At 43.9% G+C, this 13,918-nt stretch overlaps 1 protein-coding gene and 1 non-coding gene across 4 annotated transcripts in view; one reads left to right on the top strand and one right to left on the bottom strand.

The window, feature by feature from the left end:
* Positions 1-919: 919 nt before the first annotated feature.
* The window catches only part of PEX14 (peroxisomal biogenesis factor 14), a 139,571-nt gene continuing 126,572 nt past the window's right edge, over positions 920-13,918 (top strand). Inside the window, exon 1 of one of the 3 annotated variants that reach the window (XM_041765958.1) lies at positions 920-1,191. In XM_041765958.1, the coding sequence (XP_041621892.1) occupies positions 935-1,191 (257 nt within the window). In that variant the 5' untranslated portion in view covers positions 920-934. Of the gene's footprint in view, positions 1,192-1,905; positions 2,281-13,918 lie in introns of those variants that run through there. The other 2 variants (XM_041765960.1, XM_041765959.1) reach the window with 2 other exon arrangements.
* LOC121498297 lies at positions 12,012-12,114 on the bottom strand. Its single transcript, XR_005989693.1, has one exon. It is a non-coding gene; the product is annotated as a U6 spliceosomal RNA (small nuclear RNA).

Here is a 13,918-nt window from a genome sequence, read left to right as displayed (position 1 = left end):
GAGGGAGAAGCAGGCTCCCTGCAGGGAGCTTGACGCAGGACTGGATCCCAGGTCTCCAGGGTCACGCCCTGGGCCGAATGTTGGCACTAAACCGCTGAGCCACCCGGGCTGCCCATATTCCTCTTTCTTCTAATACTAGTACTTACCCCCTCTGAAAAACGTTTAATATTAAAATAATAGTAAAAAATTTTAAAAAGTTCGTCGCTTAAAAGGGGAGGCCTATTGTGTAAATGAGAAATAGGCCATATTCATTCAGTCTTTTCCATACTTTGTTTATAAGAAAATAAGGTATTATCTCATAAGATAAGGGCAAGCATTTAAAACAGTGTTGGGGGCACCTGGGGGGCTCGGTGGTTGGGCGTGCCTTTGACTCAGGTCATGACCCCGGGGTCCTGGGATTCAGCCTTACCTTGGCCTCCCGGCGTGGAGCCTGCTTCTCCCTCTGCCTGTGTCTCTACCTCTCTGTCTCTCATGAATGAATAAATAAAATCTTAAAAACAAAAACACACCAAGAAACACAAAACAACAGTCTTTGTAGGGAGAACTATTCCTTGAGGCAGCCCTTTTGAATACTCCATAATCCATCAAAACACCGCAATACGGACTGACCCACTGTGTAACACGTGCCATCTTTATGTGCGACCGCACACTCGGCCTAAACCCTAACAACTCGATGACTCTAGAGGACGAGAAGGGTCTCCTCCGCGGAAAGCCCCGTTCAGCGTCCCCCGGAGGCGTGCAAGCCGCGGGCGGGCTCCTCAGACGCTGCGGTTGGCTGAGCATCCGCCTAGGCTCTCCGCAAACCATACCGAGCCGGGCCACTTCTTGACTAATTTCCACGTTCCTTCCCATTCGTTCATTCGTGCGAGGCCTAGCGAGTCCATGCCTGTGCCCGAGGCACCGTGGGGCTGGACCGCGACGTAATGCAGAGAGAATGAAGCAGCGAGGACGGGCTCAGGATGCTGCCGGCAGCGGGGCCCGAGGGCACACGCGGAGTGACCCGGACGTGCGAGCGCGCCCTGCTCGCGGGCGAGGCTCCCGCAGGCGCCCTCATCGACTGCTCGGTGCCGGCTGCTCTGGTCTGGGCGGGCGAGCGCGTGGGGGCTCCTGGGAGGCGCTCGCCCAGCGGCGATGGATTAGCCAGGCCTCAGGAAGATGGCGTCCTCGGAGCAGGCAGAGCCGCCGAGCCAGGTGAGGGGAGAGGGCTGCCCCGCCGCCGCTGCCGCGGCGCCCCGAGCCTCCCCGCCCCGCGGCCGCGACCTCAGGCCCCCGGCCCCGCCCCCGGCGGCCCCGCGCGGGTCGGTGCCGCCTGCGCTCGGCCGGGAGGCGGCGGGACCCTCGGGGCGCAGGCGGCCGCGGCGGCGGGGTTCTGCCCGGGGGCGGCCGCGAGGGGCCGTGGGCCTCGGGGCGCGGGGGGGGCCGCCGCCTGCAGAGCCGCCCGCTCCCGCCCGTCAGCCGCGGGGTCGGCCCCACGCTTCGCGGGCCCGGGGCTCCTGCCGCAGCCGGGCCCCAGCAGGTCGCGGTGCGGGGCCTCCGGGACGGGATCCGCGGGCGGGGCGGCGCGGGCAGGGGAGCCGGAGGCCGGACCGCGACCCCGACCCCAACCCGACCCCGACGCCGACCCCGCCCCTGACGCCGACCCGACCCCACCCCGATCGCGACCCCGACGCCGACCCCGACTCGACCCCAACTCGACCCCGACCCGACCCCGACTCCGACTCGACCCTGACCCGACCCCGACGCCGGACCCCGACCCGCCCCCGCCCCGACCCCGACGCGACCCCGCCCCTGCCCCCGCCCCGACCCCGGACCCCGGTCCGACCCCGACGCGGACCCGACCCTGACCCCGACCCGACCCCGACCCCGCCCCTCCCGCTCCAGCTCCCTCCTTCGTCTCTGGGGGGCGCTGCCTGAAGCCGCTCCCTCCGCGTCCCCGGCGGTGGGGTTGCCGCAGGCCCGGCGCGGACAGCACCTGCCCCCAGACCAGCTTCTGCTACGGCGAGCGACTCGGAGACGACGTGTGGGTCGGAGCGGCGGGAGCCCCGGGCGGTCTGGGATCCCGGGGCGGCCGGGCCCCCTCCCGCCTCGCGCCGCGGGGCCCCCGGAACCCCGGTTCTGCCGACCACCGCGTGCTAGGATCGCCCACCGCTCGGACCGCGGCCGTCAGCCCCGACTGCTCCAGGGCCTTAGGTCGCCAGCGCGGGGAAGGCCCCCAACAGCCCGCCACCTGCAGCCGTCCTAGTGCCCGAGGGCCCCTTGGTTCAGGAGATTGTGCCCCCGGTAGGTGTGCAGCGGCTCCCAGGCCCTTTGCGGGGCTTTGGCCCGCACCTGTTTGCGTGTCGGCTCTGCCTGTCCTTCGCCCTCCTGTCCAGAGCTGCTGGAACCGGGGTTGCCCCAGGACGCTGGCCGGGTGCGGGCCATTAGATCCCTCCATGCCGGATCCTGTCCGTGTCTAGCACTAAGCCGCAGGTGCACACTGACCAGGAACCAGCTCCCGCAGGACTCGCTTGCCGTTTCACTGTCAGATCCTGATCCACTCGGCTTCCCTGGTTCTGCAGTCAAAGCAGAGTGGAATGGAAAGGATTACTTGCAAATTCCCGTAAACCTGGTTTGCAAGAAATAACACATTTTACCTTCGGGACCGAGTCAGTGTTTATTTCACAGAATGCCTCCGTCGGTCGGCCTTGTGGCCTCGGTCTCTCGTTCTGAAAGACACAGGGTGACGGTCAACCCTTTTTTCCTTTGAGAGGCCGTGGAGAACAGCGGCATGGGCCCGGGCACTGTCCTGCCGGCTTAGGATCCTAGCCTCGCTGCTTACAGCTTTCTTTGGCTTTAGTTTCTCCATCTGCACACTAGGAATAATTCTGGTGCCTGTCTTAGAGGGTTTCTCTGAGGAGTAAATAACTTAACTTATTTAAACCTTTTAAAGATTTATTTGAGAGAGAGAATGTGTGCACCCGTGTGTGCAAGCAGGGCAGGAGCAGAGGGAAGAGGAGAGAGAGAGAGGGTCTCAAGCCGACTTCTCTGCTGAGTGTGGAGCCAGCCGGGGGCTTCAACCCCAGACCAGAGATCATGACTTGAGCCAAAACCAAGAGTCAGACACTTAAGCAACTGAGCCACCCAGGTGTCCCCAAATTAACTTATTTTGGAATAGTGCTTGTCATGCTGTGATGTTATTATTGCATTCATTAAACTCTGGATTTTCACTCGCCAATGAGAGAAATCTTTCTCAAGCCTTATTATAATGTTTTAGGATATCATTTTTCACATGTTGACTACCAGCTCACTAAAGCTGTTCTTTTCTTTGTTCTGGAACAATTTCTTTCCAATTTAAAGGAATACCCCAAATGCTGGTGTTTATCCTAGCTGTCCTTTGTGACTCTCAGATGGTGACACACTTGCTTTTTTCATAATGCTGATCTTTTTGGTCTTTTTTCAAGACATTCTCTTGGACTTAGAAATCATATTTATTGCTTCTCATCCTTGTTTTGTTTCCCCCATGTTACTCTAGTTTGCATGGTTGATCTCTTAGGAGAGGCCCTTCTAGTCTGTTCGTGGTATGGCCCATAGGAGTGGGAGCTGTTATCCTGTTTCTGCACTTCTCCACCAGAAGAGCAGAAGCATGATTCAGTCTGATTGTTTAGTGGTTATTGAATATGGAACGTATTACAGAATATAGATTTCAGGTCCGTTGAGATTCCCTGGATAGACTACATTTGGGATTGAGAAAACACAGAAGCAGGGAATGGAGAAGAACCCAGTGGAGACAGTAAGGAGTAGAAGAGCATGGCCTTGTGTTTCGACAGACTTTGAACTCCAGCACTCACTTGCCACTCCACCTCTCTGACCTATTTTTCCCTTTGTAAAATAAACGATTACCCTGAAGCATTGTTCTGAGGGTTGACTGAAATCATGAATGTAAAGAACACCTGCTGCACACTAAGTGCTCAGTGAGTGTTAGTTTCCTTCTTGAAGAATCTATGCACAGGTTTGGAAGTCTGCCGAACTCTTGAGTAATAGTAGTTCAAATGAGGTATTTTCCCCCTCAACTTTTTTTTTATTTTGAAAAATTTCCAACCTGTAGAAATGTTGAAGGAGTAACAGAGGGAACTCTTGTAAAACTCCCATAAGAACTTTGAGATACAGTGTTTACATTTTGCTGAGTTTGCTTTATTTCTGTCTCTTTACATGTATTTTTTTTTAAGGATTTGAGAGTGAGTTACAGACATCATGGTATTCCATCCTAGAATACTTCACCTTGTCATAAGAGTGAGATTATTGTCTAATGTAACCATAATACCATTATCACACAAGAAATTTAATATCGATAAAATGTTTAATAATACAGTCCACATTCAGATTCTCCCTATTAAGAAAACTCCAAATCCAATCAAGAAATAGGGATTGCATTGATTTTTCTCTTAGTACGCTTTAATCTAGAATGATCCCCTAGTCTTTAAATTTCTATTTCTTTTCTTTCTTTTTTCTTTCTTTTTTTTTTTTTTTTTTACTGAAGTTTAACATATACATAGAAAGCACATAAGCCCTGTATCTAGCTTGGTGAATTTTCAGTGTGAACATACATATGTAACCAGTACTTACATTATGAAATCAAACATTACAAGGACCTCAGAAGCCTCCCTGGTGTCCTTCCTGTCACTGTCCAAACCCCTTAAAGTTTGCCCCTAGTCTGACTATATCCATTATTCATAATCCATAGATTAATTTAATAGCTTATTGAGTGACAGAATCCTTATGGCCAAAACTTTTACTGTGGAATTCTAGTAGGTGTGTTGTGGTCAATTTAATGAGTTTTGACAAATGTATATACCTGTGTAGCCACTACCACAATCAAGATCAAAACAATTCTGGTATTCCTACATGTTCCCTTATGCTGTGTCCCAGTAAGTACTGGCCTTTGGCCTCAGGAAATCTGAAGTGCTATCACTATTGATTACGTTCGGCAGTGATTTTAGTCCTTTTGAATGAATTCATAATGTATGCATTCTTTTGTGTCTCTCTCTCTTTTTTTTTTTTTTTAAGATTTTATTTATTATTCATGAGAGACAAACAGAAAGAGGCAGACACACAGGCAGAGGGAGAAGGAGGCTCCCTGCGGGGAGCCCGATGCGAGACTCGAGCCCACGATCCTGAGATCAGGACCTGAGCAGAAGGCAGAGGCTCAACCCTTGAGCCCCCCAGGTGCCCCTTGTGTCTCAGTTCTTTTGCTCAGAGTAACATTTGAGGAACTTACATTAACTTACATTGTTGTGTCAGTAATTCATTACTTTTTATTAGTGTGTAATATTCTCTTGTATAGGTATGTCACAATTTGTTCATCTGTTCACCAGTTTATAGACATTTGGATTCTGTTAATCATCTCTTACTGCATAACAGTATTACAATAGATTTATATAGATTACCAAAAAAAGCACACATTCTTTGTTTCAGTTTTCGTGAGTCAGAACACAGTTTAGCAGAGCCTCACAAGGCAAGACATCAAGGTATTTGCTGGGGCTGTGATCTCATGTGGATCTTGACTGGGGAAGGATCTGCTTCTTAGCACATATGGCTGTTGGCAGCATTTAGTTCCTTATGGCCTGCAGATTGAGTACCTCACTTTGTTACTGGCAGTCAGCCAGGGGCCACCCTCAGTTTTTTGGCACAGGGGTCTTCCTGACATGGTCACTTGGCTTCCTCAAAGCCAGTAGGGGAGTCTTACTAGTGTAACCAAACACATGTTAATTACATGCTTCCTGCCACCTTTGCCATCCATGCCCTGTTGGCTAGAAGCGAGTCACAGGGGCCATTCATGCCAATGGGACCACTCAGGGCATGGATACTAGGAGCTGGGGATCCTGAAAGTCACCTTCGAGTCTGTTCCCCCACGTGATTGGTTCTAGTTTGGGATTACTATAAATACATGTATTGTGAAGAGAGAGGTTTTCTTTCTCTTTTTTCTTTTCTTTTTTTTTTTTTTGTAAATACTTATGAGTGGAATTGTTGGGTCACATGATAAGTATATGTTTAGTCTTATAATAAACTACCTAAGTGTTTTTGCAAAGTTGTACTAGTTTTTATTCTCACCAGCAATATATGAGCATTCCATTTGTCCTACATCCACACCCACACTTGGTATTGTGTCTTTTTTAATTTTAGCCATTCTAGTGAGTATGTAGTGGTATTTCCTTGTGGCTTTGATTTGGATTTTTGTGATGACTGTTAACATTAGGATCTTTTCATATGCTTACTGGTAGAGGCCGGGGTTCATTTTATTCCCCCTTATGGATATGACTTATTTCAGTATCATCTGTTGAACAGATTACACTTTCTCCATTGAATTGTCTTGCCACTTTTGTCAAAAATTGAAAAATTGGGAGTGCCTGGGTAGCTCAGTTGGTTAGACATCTGCCTTTGGCTCAGGCTGTGATCCTGGAGGCCCACATTGGGCTCCCTGCTCAGCAAGGAGTCTGCTTCTCTCTCTGCCCCTCACCCTGCCTGTGCTTGCGCACGCTCGCACGCTCTCTCTCTCTCTCTCTCTCTCTCATTCTTTCTCTCTAAATAAACAAAATATTTTTAAAAAATTAAAAAATTATATGTACATAGGTTAGTTTCTGAGCTCTATTTTGTTTCATTTATCTCTATGTCTATCCTATTGCACATGAAATACTGTCTTTATTGCTGTAGCTTTATAGTAAATCTTAAAATCAGGTAGTGTAATATATTTTGATTTTATTGTTTTCCAAAATTGTTTTAGCTTTGGTCTATTTCATTTCCTTACAAATTTTATTTTTTTTAATTTTATTTATTTATTTATTTTTTTCCTTACAAATTTTAGAATCAATTCTTTAAGAAAGCTTGTTGGGATTTTTATTGTGATTGTGTGGAATCTATAGATCAATTTGGGGGAGAATTGACACTTTGTCAATATTGATTTTCTAATTCATTAACATGGCATGTGTTTCATTTAGTTGTCTTTGATTTTTCTCAGTAGTGTTTTGTAGTTTTAAGTCTATAGGTCATGTACACATATTGCTAAATTTTACTCTAAATATTTCATAATTTGGTACACTGATTATGGAAGTCATGCAAATTTTCGTTTTTAATTGTTGAATGCTAGTATATAGAAATAAAATTGTATCATTGTTTACAGTAGTCATACTATGGAAATAGCCGAAATGTCCATTGATAGATGTAAGATACATACACATACATATATAAATGAATATATAATAGAATATTATTCAGCCATAAAAAGAATGGAATCTTGCCATTTGCAAAAACATAGGTAGAGCTAGAGAGTATAATGCTAACTGAAATCAGAGGAAGACAAATACCATATGATTTCACTCACGTGGAATTTAAGACACAGATGAGCAAAGGAAAAAAAAAATGAGAGAGACAAACCAAGAAACAGACTCTTAACTGTAGAGAACAAACTGATGGTTGCCAGAGGGGAGGTTGGTGGGTGGGAAGAGTGAAGCAGGTGATGGGGATTAAAGAGTGCACTTACCATGATAAGAAAATAAATAAAATTGAGTTTGTATGTTGGCCTTGTATTTGTAATCTTACTACACTCACTTATAATTTGAATAGCTTTTTTGTAGATTGTGTGATTTCTCTGTACATAATCGTGTCATCTGCAAATGAAGACAGCTTTACATATTTCTTTCCAATTTGTATGCTAGGACTTCTCATACAGTGTTAATAGGAATATTGAGAATAGATATATATATTTTAAAGATTTTATTTATTTATTCATAAGAGACACAGAGAGAGAGAGAGAGAGAGAGAGAGAGAGAGAGAAAGAGGCAGAGACATAGGCAGAGGGAGAAGCCTGCCCCATGCAGGCAGCCTGACGTGGGACTCGATCCCGGGACCCAGGATCAGGCCCTGGGCCAAAGGCAGCGCTAAACCGCTGAGCCACCGGGGCTGCTCGAGAACAGATAGTCTTCAATTCTTGATCTTAGGAGAAAATTCATTCAGTCTTCACATTTAAATATGATATTAGCTGTAAGTTTTTTTGAAGGTGCACTTTATCAAGTGGAGGAGATTCAATTTTTTTCAACTTTTATTTTTAATTTGTTGAGTGTTTTTGAAAAAAAAATTGTGTGTTTTGACTGTTGTCAAGTGCTCTTTTTGCTATCTGTTGATCCTGTTGTTTTCTTTATTAATATGATGATTCACGTTGATTGATTTTTCAAATGTTAAATCAATTTTCTATTTGTTAGGTAAATTCTACTTGGTTATGATGTATTATCCACATATTTTGCTGGATTTGGTTAGTATTCTGTTAAGGCTTTCTTCATTTATGCTTAAGAAAGATATTGAGTTGTAATTTTCTTGTGTGTGTTTCTGTGACATTTTTGTATAGTTTTGGTATCAAGGTAACAGCCTCATAGAATGAGTTGGGAAATTTTACCATTTTTTCTATTTTTTGAAATAGTTTGTATAAGATTGGCATTACCTTTTCCTTAAATGTTTATTCACCAATGGGGCGGGGGGGAGAATTCACCAATGAAGCCACCTGGGTTTAGAATTTTCTTTTTAAATTTTCGTTACATACTTAATTTCTTTTTTATTTTTATATTATATATTTATTTTTGAAGACTTGATATTTTTTATTTTATTTTTTTAAAGATTTTTTATTTATTAGAGACAGAGAGAGAGAGAGAGAGAGAGGCAGAGAGGCAGAGAGGCAGAGACACAGGCAGAGGGAGAAGCAGGCTCCTTGCAGGGAGCTCGACGGGACACTATCCCAGGATCACGCCCTGAGCTGAAGGCAGACGCTCAACCACTGAGCCACCCAGGTGCCCCTGTGTCAGGGAATTTGTCATCATTTCAGTTGTCAAATTTGTTGCTTTAAGGTTTTTTATAATATTACCTTTTAAGTATCTATAGATAGGCAGTGATTTTCCCTTTTTCATTCCAAATACTGCCAGTTAGTGTCTCCTCTTTTTTATTACTAATTGGTTTAGCTGGGGGCTACCAATTTTAATACTCCTCAAAAAACTAGCTTTGGGTTGCCTGGGTGGCTCAGGGGTTTGCCTTCAGCCCAGGGCATGATCCTGGAGTCCTGGGATCAGGTCCCCGCATTGGGCTCCCTGTGTGGAGCCTGCTTCTCCCTCTGCCTGTGTCTCTGCCTCTCTCTCTGTGTCTCTCACGAATAAATAAGAATAAAATCTTTAAAAAAAGAAAAACTAGCTTTTATTTCATTGATTGTAGTTTTTTCATGTATTTCTTTCCTTCTATTTTGAGTTTCATTTGCTCTTATTTCTCTAGCATATTTTCTAAAGTTAGTTTGGTACTTAAAATGTTATTTCCTTTCCAGCACGGCATTAGTTGCATTCCACAAACTTAAATTATGTTGTTTTCATTTTTGTTCAGTTCAGAATGTTTTATTTCTCTGTGATTTCTTCTTTCACCCATAATTTAGAAATCTAATTTCCAAACATTTGAGATTTTTCCACTTTTTTTTTTTTAAAGATTTTATTTATTTACTCATGAGAGACACAGAGAGAGGGGCAGAGACACAGGCAGAGGGAGAAGAGGGAGAAGCAGGCTCCATGCAGGGAGCCTGACTTGGGACATGATCCCTGGTCCGCAGGATCACCACCACCCCCCACCCCCCCTGCCCCCGGCCGAAGGTGGCGCTAAACCGCTAAGCCACTGGGGCTGCCCTCCACTTTTTTTTCTATTATCAATTTCTAGTTCACTTATTTTTATTTTTCTAAATATCTTATTTATTTGAGAGAGAGAGAGAGAAAGCACATGCAGTGGGAGGGGTGGAGGGGGAGGGGGAAGCAGACTTCCCACTGAGCAGGCCTGATATGGAGCTTGATCCTAGGATCCTGGAATCATGACCTGAGCTAAAGGCAGCCACTTAACCACCAGGTGACCCTATTTATTTTTATTTTTATTGATCTTAATATTTTATTTATTTATTCATGAGAGACAGAGAGAGGCAGAGACATAGGCAGAAGAAGAAGCAGGCTCCCTGTAGGCAGCCCGGTGTGGGACTCGATCCCAGGACCCAGGGATCATGACCTGAGCCAAAGGCAGAAGCTCAACCACTGAGCCACTGAGGTGCCCCTGGATTTCTAGTTTAATCTCGTGGTCAGAGAACATCCTGTATGTGGCTTCAAATCCTTTAAATTTGAGATTTGTTTTATGGTCTGTCTTGGTGAATTTTCCTTGTGAACTTGAAAATAATGAATATTCTGTGGTTGTTGGTGGAGTGTTCTATTAATGTCAATTAGGCTGAGTTAGTTGATAGTTAAGTTTTTTGTATCCTTACTGACTTTTTTGATTAAGGAAAGATTATTAAAGTCTCCCAACTGTAATTGTGGATTTGTTTATAGCTTTTTAATTCTGATTTACTTTATGTATTTTTTTTTTAAATCTTTTTTTATTTTAATTATTTATTTTTGATAGTCATACAGAGAGAGAGAGAGAGGCAGAGACACAGGCAGAGGGAGAAGCAGGCTCCATGCACCGGGAGCCTGACGTGGGATTCGATCCCGGGTCTCCAGGATCGCGCCCTGGGCCAAAGGCAGGCGCCAAACCGCTGCGCCACCCAGGGATCCCTACTTTATGTATTTTGAAAATCCGTTATTGTGTGCATACTTATTCAGGATTATTAGGTCTTCTTGATTGATTCCTTCATTTTTGAAATGTCCCTGTTTATATTTGGTAGTATCTGCTATTTTGAGTTGTCAGAGATTAATATATGTATTGCACCTTCCTTATGACTATTGTTTGCATGGGGTGTCATCTTCCATCCTTTGGCCTTCTACCTATGTTTATTTTTGTTAAACATGGTTTTCTCCTAGACAGCATGCAGCTAGATCTTAGCTCCCACCACCCCTTGCCCGCCCCCCCAACATAGTTTGACAATCTCTGCCTTCTAGTTGGAGTGTTTCATTTACCCTGAAGTAAACATAAATATGGTTGGGTTTAAGCCTACCATCTTGAAATTCTTTTCATCTGTTCTTTGATTCCTACTATCTTGTCTTCTCTTGGGTTGAATTGTTTTTTAAGTGTTTCATTTGATCTCTACTATTGGTTTAGCTTCTGTTTTTGTTTGTCAGTAATTGCTGTGAGTTTTTATGATATGTTAATGTTGCCAGAGCCTGCTTTCAAATGATATACCAATTCACATGGAGTGTAAGAACCTTAGAACAGTATACTTCTGTTGCTTCTCTCATCCATTATGTCATTAGTGTCATAGGTTTTACTTGTACCTATGTACAACCCTGTGGTACACTTTATATCTTTTTAAAGAAATAAATGTATATTTAACATATCTTACCAGCATATTTACCATTTCTGGCATTCTTTTGTGTAGATCTAGTTTTCATCTGGTATTATTTTTCTTCTGGTTACAGAATTTCTTTTAACATTTCTTGTGGTACAGATATACTGTTGACAAATTCTTTTGGCTTTTTTTTTTTTTTTTCCCCCTGAACAGTTTCTTTTTTTTTTTTTCTTTTTTTTGATTTAATTAATTTATTATTATATTTTTTAAGATTTTATTTATTTATTCACGAGAGACACATACAGGCAGAGACACAAGCAGAGGGAGAAGGAGGCTCTATGCAGGGAGCCCGATGTGGGACTTGATCCCGGGTCTCCAGGATCACACCCTGAGCTGAAGGCGGTGCTAAACCACTGAGCCACTCAGTCTGCCCTATTTTTAAAATGTTATTAAGACTTAAATTTTGGGATCCCTGGGTGGCGCAGCGGTTTGGCGCCTGCCTTTGGCCCAGGGCGCGATCCTGAAGACCTGGGATCGAATCCCACGTCGGGCTCCCGGTGCATGGAGCCTGCTTCTCCCTCTGCCTGTGCCTCTGCCTCTCTCTCTCTCTCTCTCTCTCTGTGTGACTATCATAAATTAAAAAAATAAAAATTAAAATTAAAAAAAAAGACTTAAATTTTAATTCCAGTGTAGTTAACATATAGTGTTGTATTAGTTTCAGGTGCACAGTTATGCAACAATTCTATACCTTACAAAAATCATGGAATGCTTCGCAAATTTGCATGTCTTCTTTGCTCAGGGACCATGCTAGTCTTCTCTGTGTTGTTTCAATTTTAGTGTATGTGCTGCTGAAGCAAGCATATTTTATTTTGAATTTATTTTTGAAAGATATTTTCACTGGACATAGAATTTAGGTTGACAGGTTTTCTCCTCCACAGGTATTTTAAAGATACAATACTATTGTATTTTTTATGTGGTTTGCATATCTTCTGATCAGGAGTCTGAAGTCATTCTTAGTCTTGATTAATATTTGTAGGTAAAGGTTGTCTTTTTTTCTGGCTGCTTGTAAGATTTCCTCCTTTTCATGGGTTTAGTAATTTGATTGTGTAATGCCTTAGAATGCTTTGCTTAGGGTTTGCTGAGTTTCTTGGATTTGGGAGTTTATAGTTTCCATCAAACTTAGGAAATTTTTGGCCATTATTTCTTCAGATATTTTTCATTCTTTTTCTTTTTTCTTTGTCTTTCATTTTGGTCAGTTTTTATTGCTGTGTCTTCAGATGCACTTACCTTTTCTTCTGTAGTATCTAGTCTTCTGGCTCTCCCATTGAGTGAATTTTTTATTTCAGATATTATATTTTCTTCTCTAGAAGTTCTGCTTTCTTTTTATGCAATATATTTCTTCCGTTACTATGATCCTGTTTTCCTTTGAATTTTCTTTTTATTGAGGGATAATTGACATAACATTATCAGTTTCAGGCACACAACATAATGATTCAGTATGTTTTTTTAAATTGCATTAAGTTCTTCAATAAAGTTATAACACCTGTCTTAATGTTCTCTTGTGTGCAAATTATTTCTTCTAATTTTTCTTATTATTATGAATCACACTTCTCTGCCTCCTGACATCTGTTGAGATTATTGATTGGGTGCTGGATACTATGAATTTTACATTGTTGAGGATCTGGATTTTGAGGCCTTAGTTTGAAGAGTTTTGAGATTTGTTCTGGTGGGTAGTTAAGTTGCTTTTGGCTCATTTTGATAATGTCCAGTCCCGTTTTTAAACTTTATTAGGGTGGATCTAGGGTGGCCTTTACCCTAGGGATAATCTGCCCTTCCCCTACCAAGACATGGCCCTTCAGGTCTCTACTGAGTTGAGTGCCCTGACTGAGCAGTGAGGACACCCACTCTGGTGCTTGCGGCTCATAAGGCCTGCGAGGACCCTGGGAGCCATTCATCTCATGGCTTCTTCATTGCGATTTCTCAGCCTTGTAGAGTTTCACTCTGTGAGCGTACACTTTTAATATGCAGCAAAGATGTAAGGGAACCTCTGTGTGTATTTTTGGAGCTCTCTTTCTTTGTAGCCCTCTCCTCTAGAACTCTATCCTGCAACTTTTAGCTGCCTTAGCCTCCCTGAACCCTAGTCTCTGTTTCCTCAGCTCAGTAAGACACCTGCCATGCTCTGCTGGGACCCCACCTCCCCCTTCTTGGTCTGAAACATGCCTCCCAGCAGAAAGGCAGAGTGATCTTAGGGCTCATATCATTTATTTTTGTTCTGTCGGGAATCACTGTTGTCCAATGTCTGCAAACAGTGGTGTCATGTATTTTGTTTAGTTTTTAATTGTTCACAGTGGGAGGTTAAATCTGGTCCCAATTACTCCATCACAGACAAAGCAGAAGTCTCTTGGTTGATTTTGAGCAGAGGAGTGCTAGGATATAACTTCTGTCATCTCATCTCACCCTGAGTGTGGGGTGGTGGTATTATTCCCGTTACTCCCATGGATGGGGAGATGGAGGTTCAGAGAGGTTGAGCAGTATACCCACAGTCACTCAGTTACTGTTGCCAAACTTCATGCACTTGCCTCTGTGCCAGGACCTCTCAAAAAATAATTGTTGAGTTGAACCTTGTTCTTTTCTGCGAAGATCTCTAGGCCAGACTGGCAT

The sequence above is a fragment of the Vulpes lagopus genome, chromosome 8 (genome assembly GCF_018345385.1).
Source record: "Vulpes lagopus strain Blue_001 chromosome 8, ASM1834538v1, whole genome shotgun sequence".
Classification (NCBI taxonomy): Eukaryota; Metazoa; Chordata; class Mammalia; order Carnivora; family Canidae; genus Vulpes; species Vulpes lagopus.
Note: the sequence above shows the minus strand (reverse complement) of the source record. Positions and strands in the feature narration are given on the sequence as shown.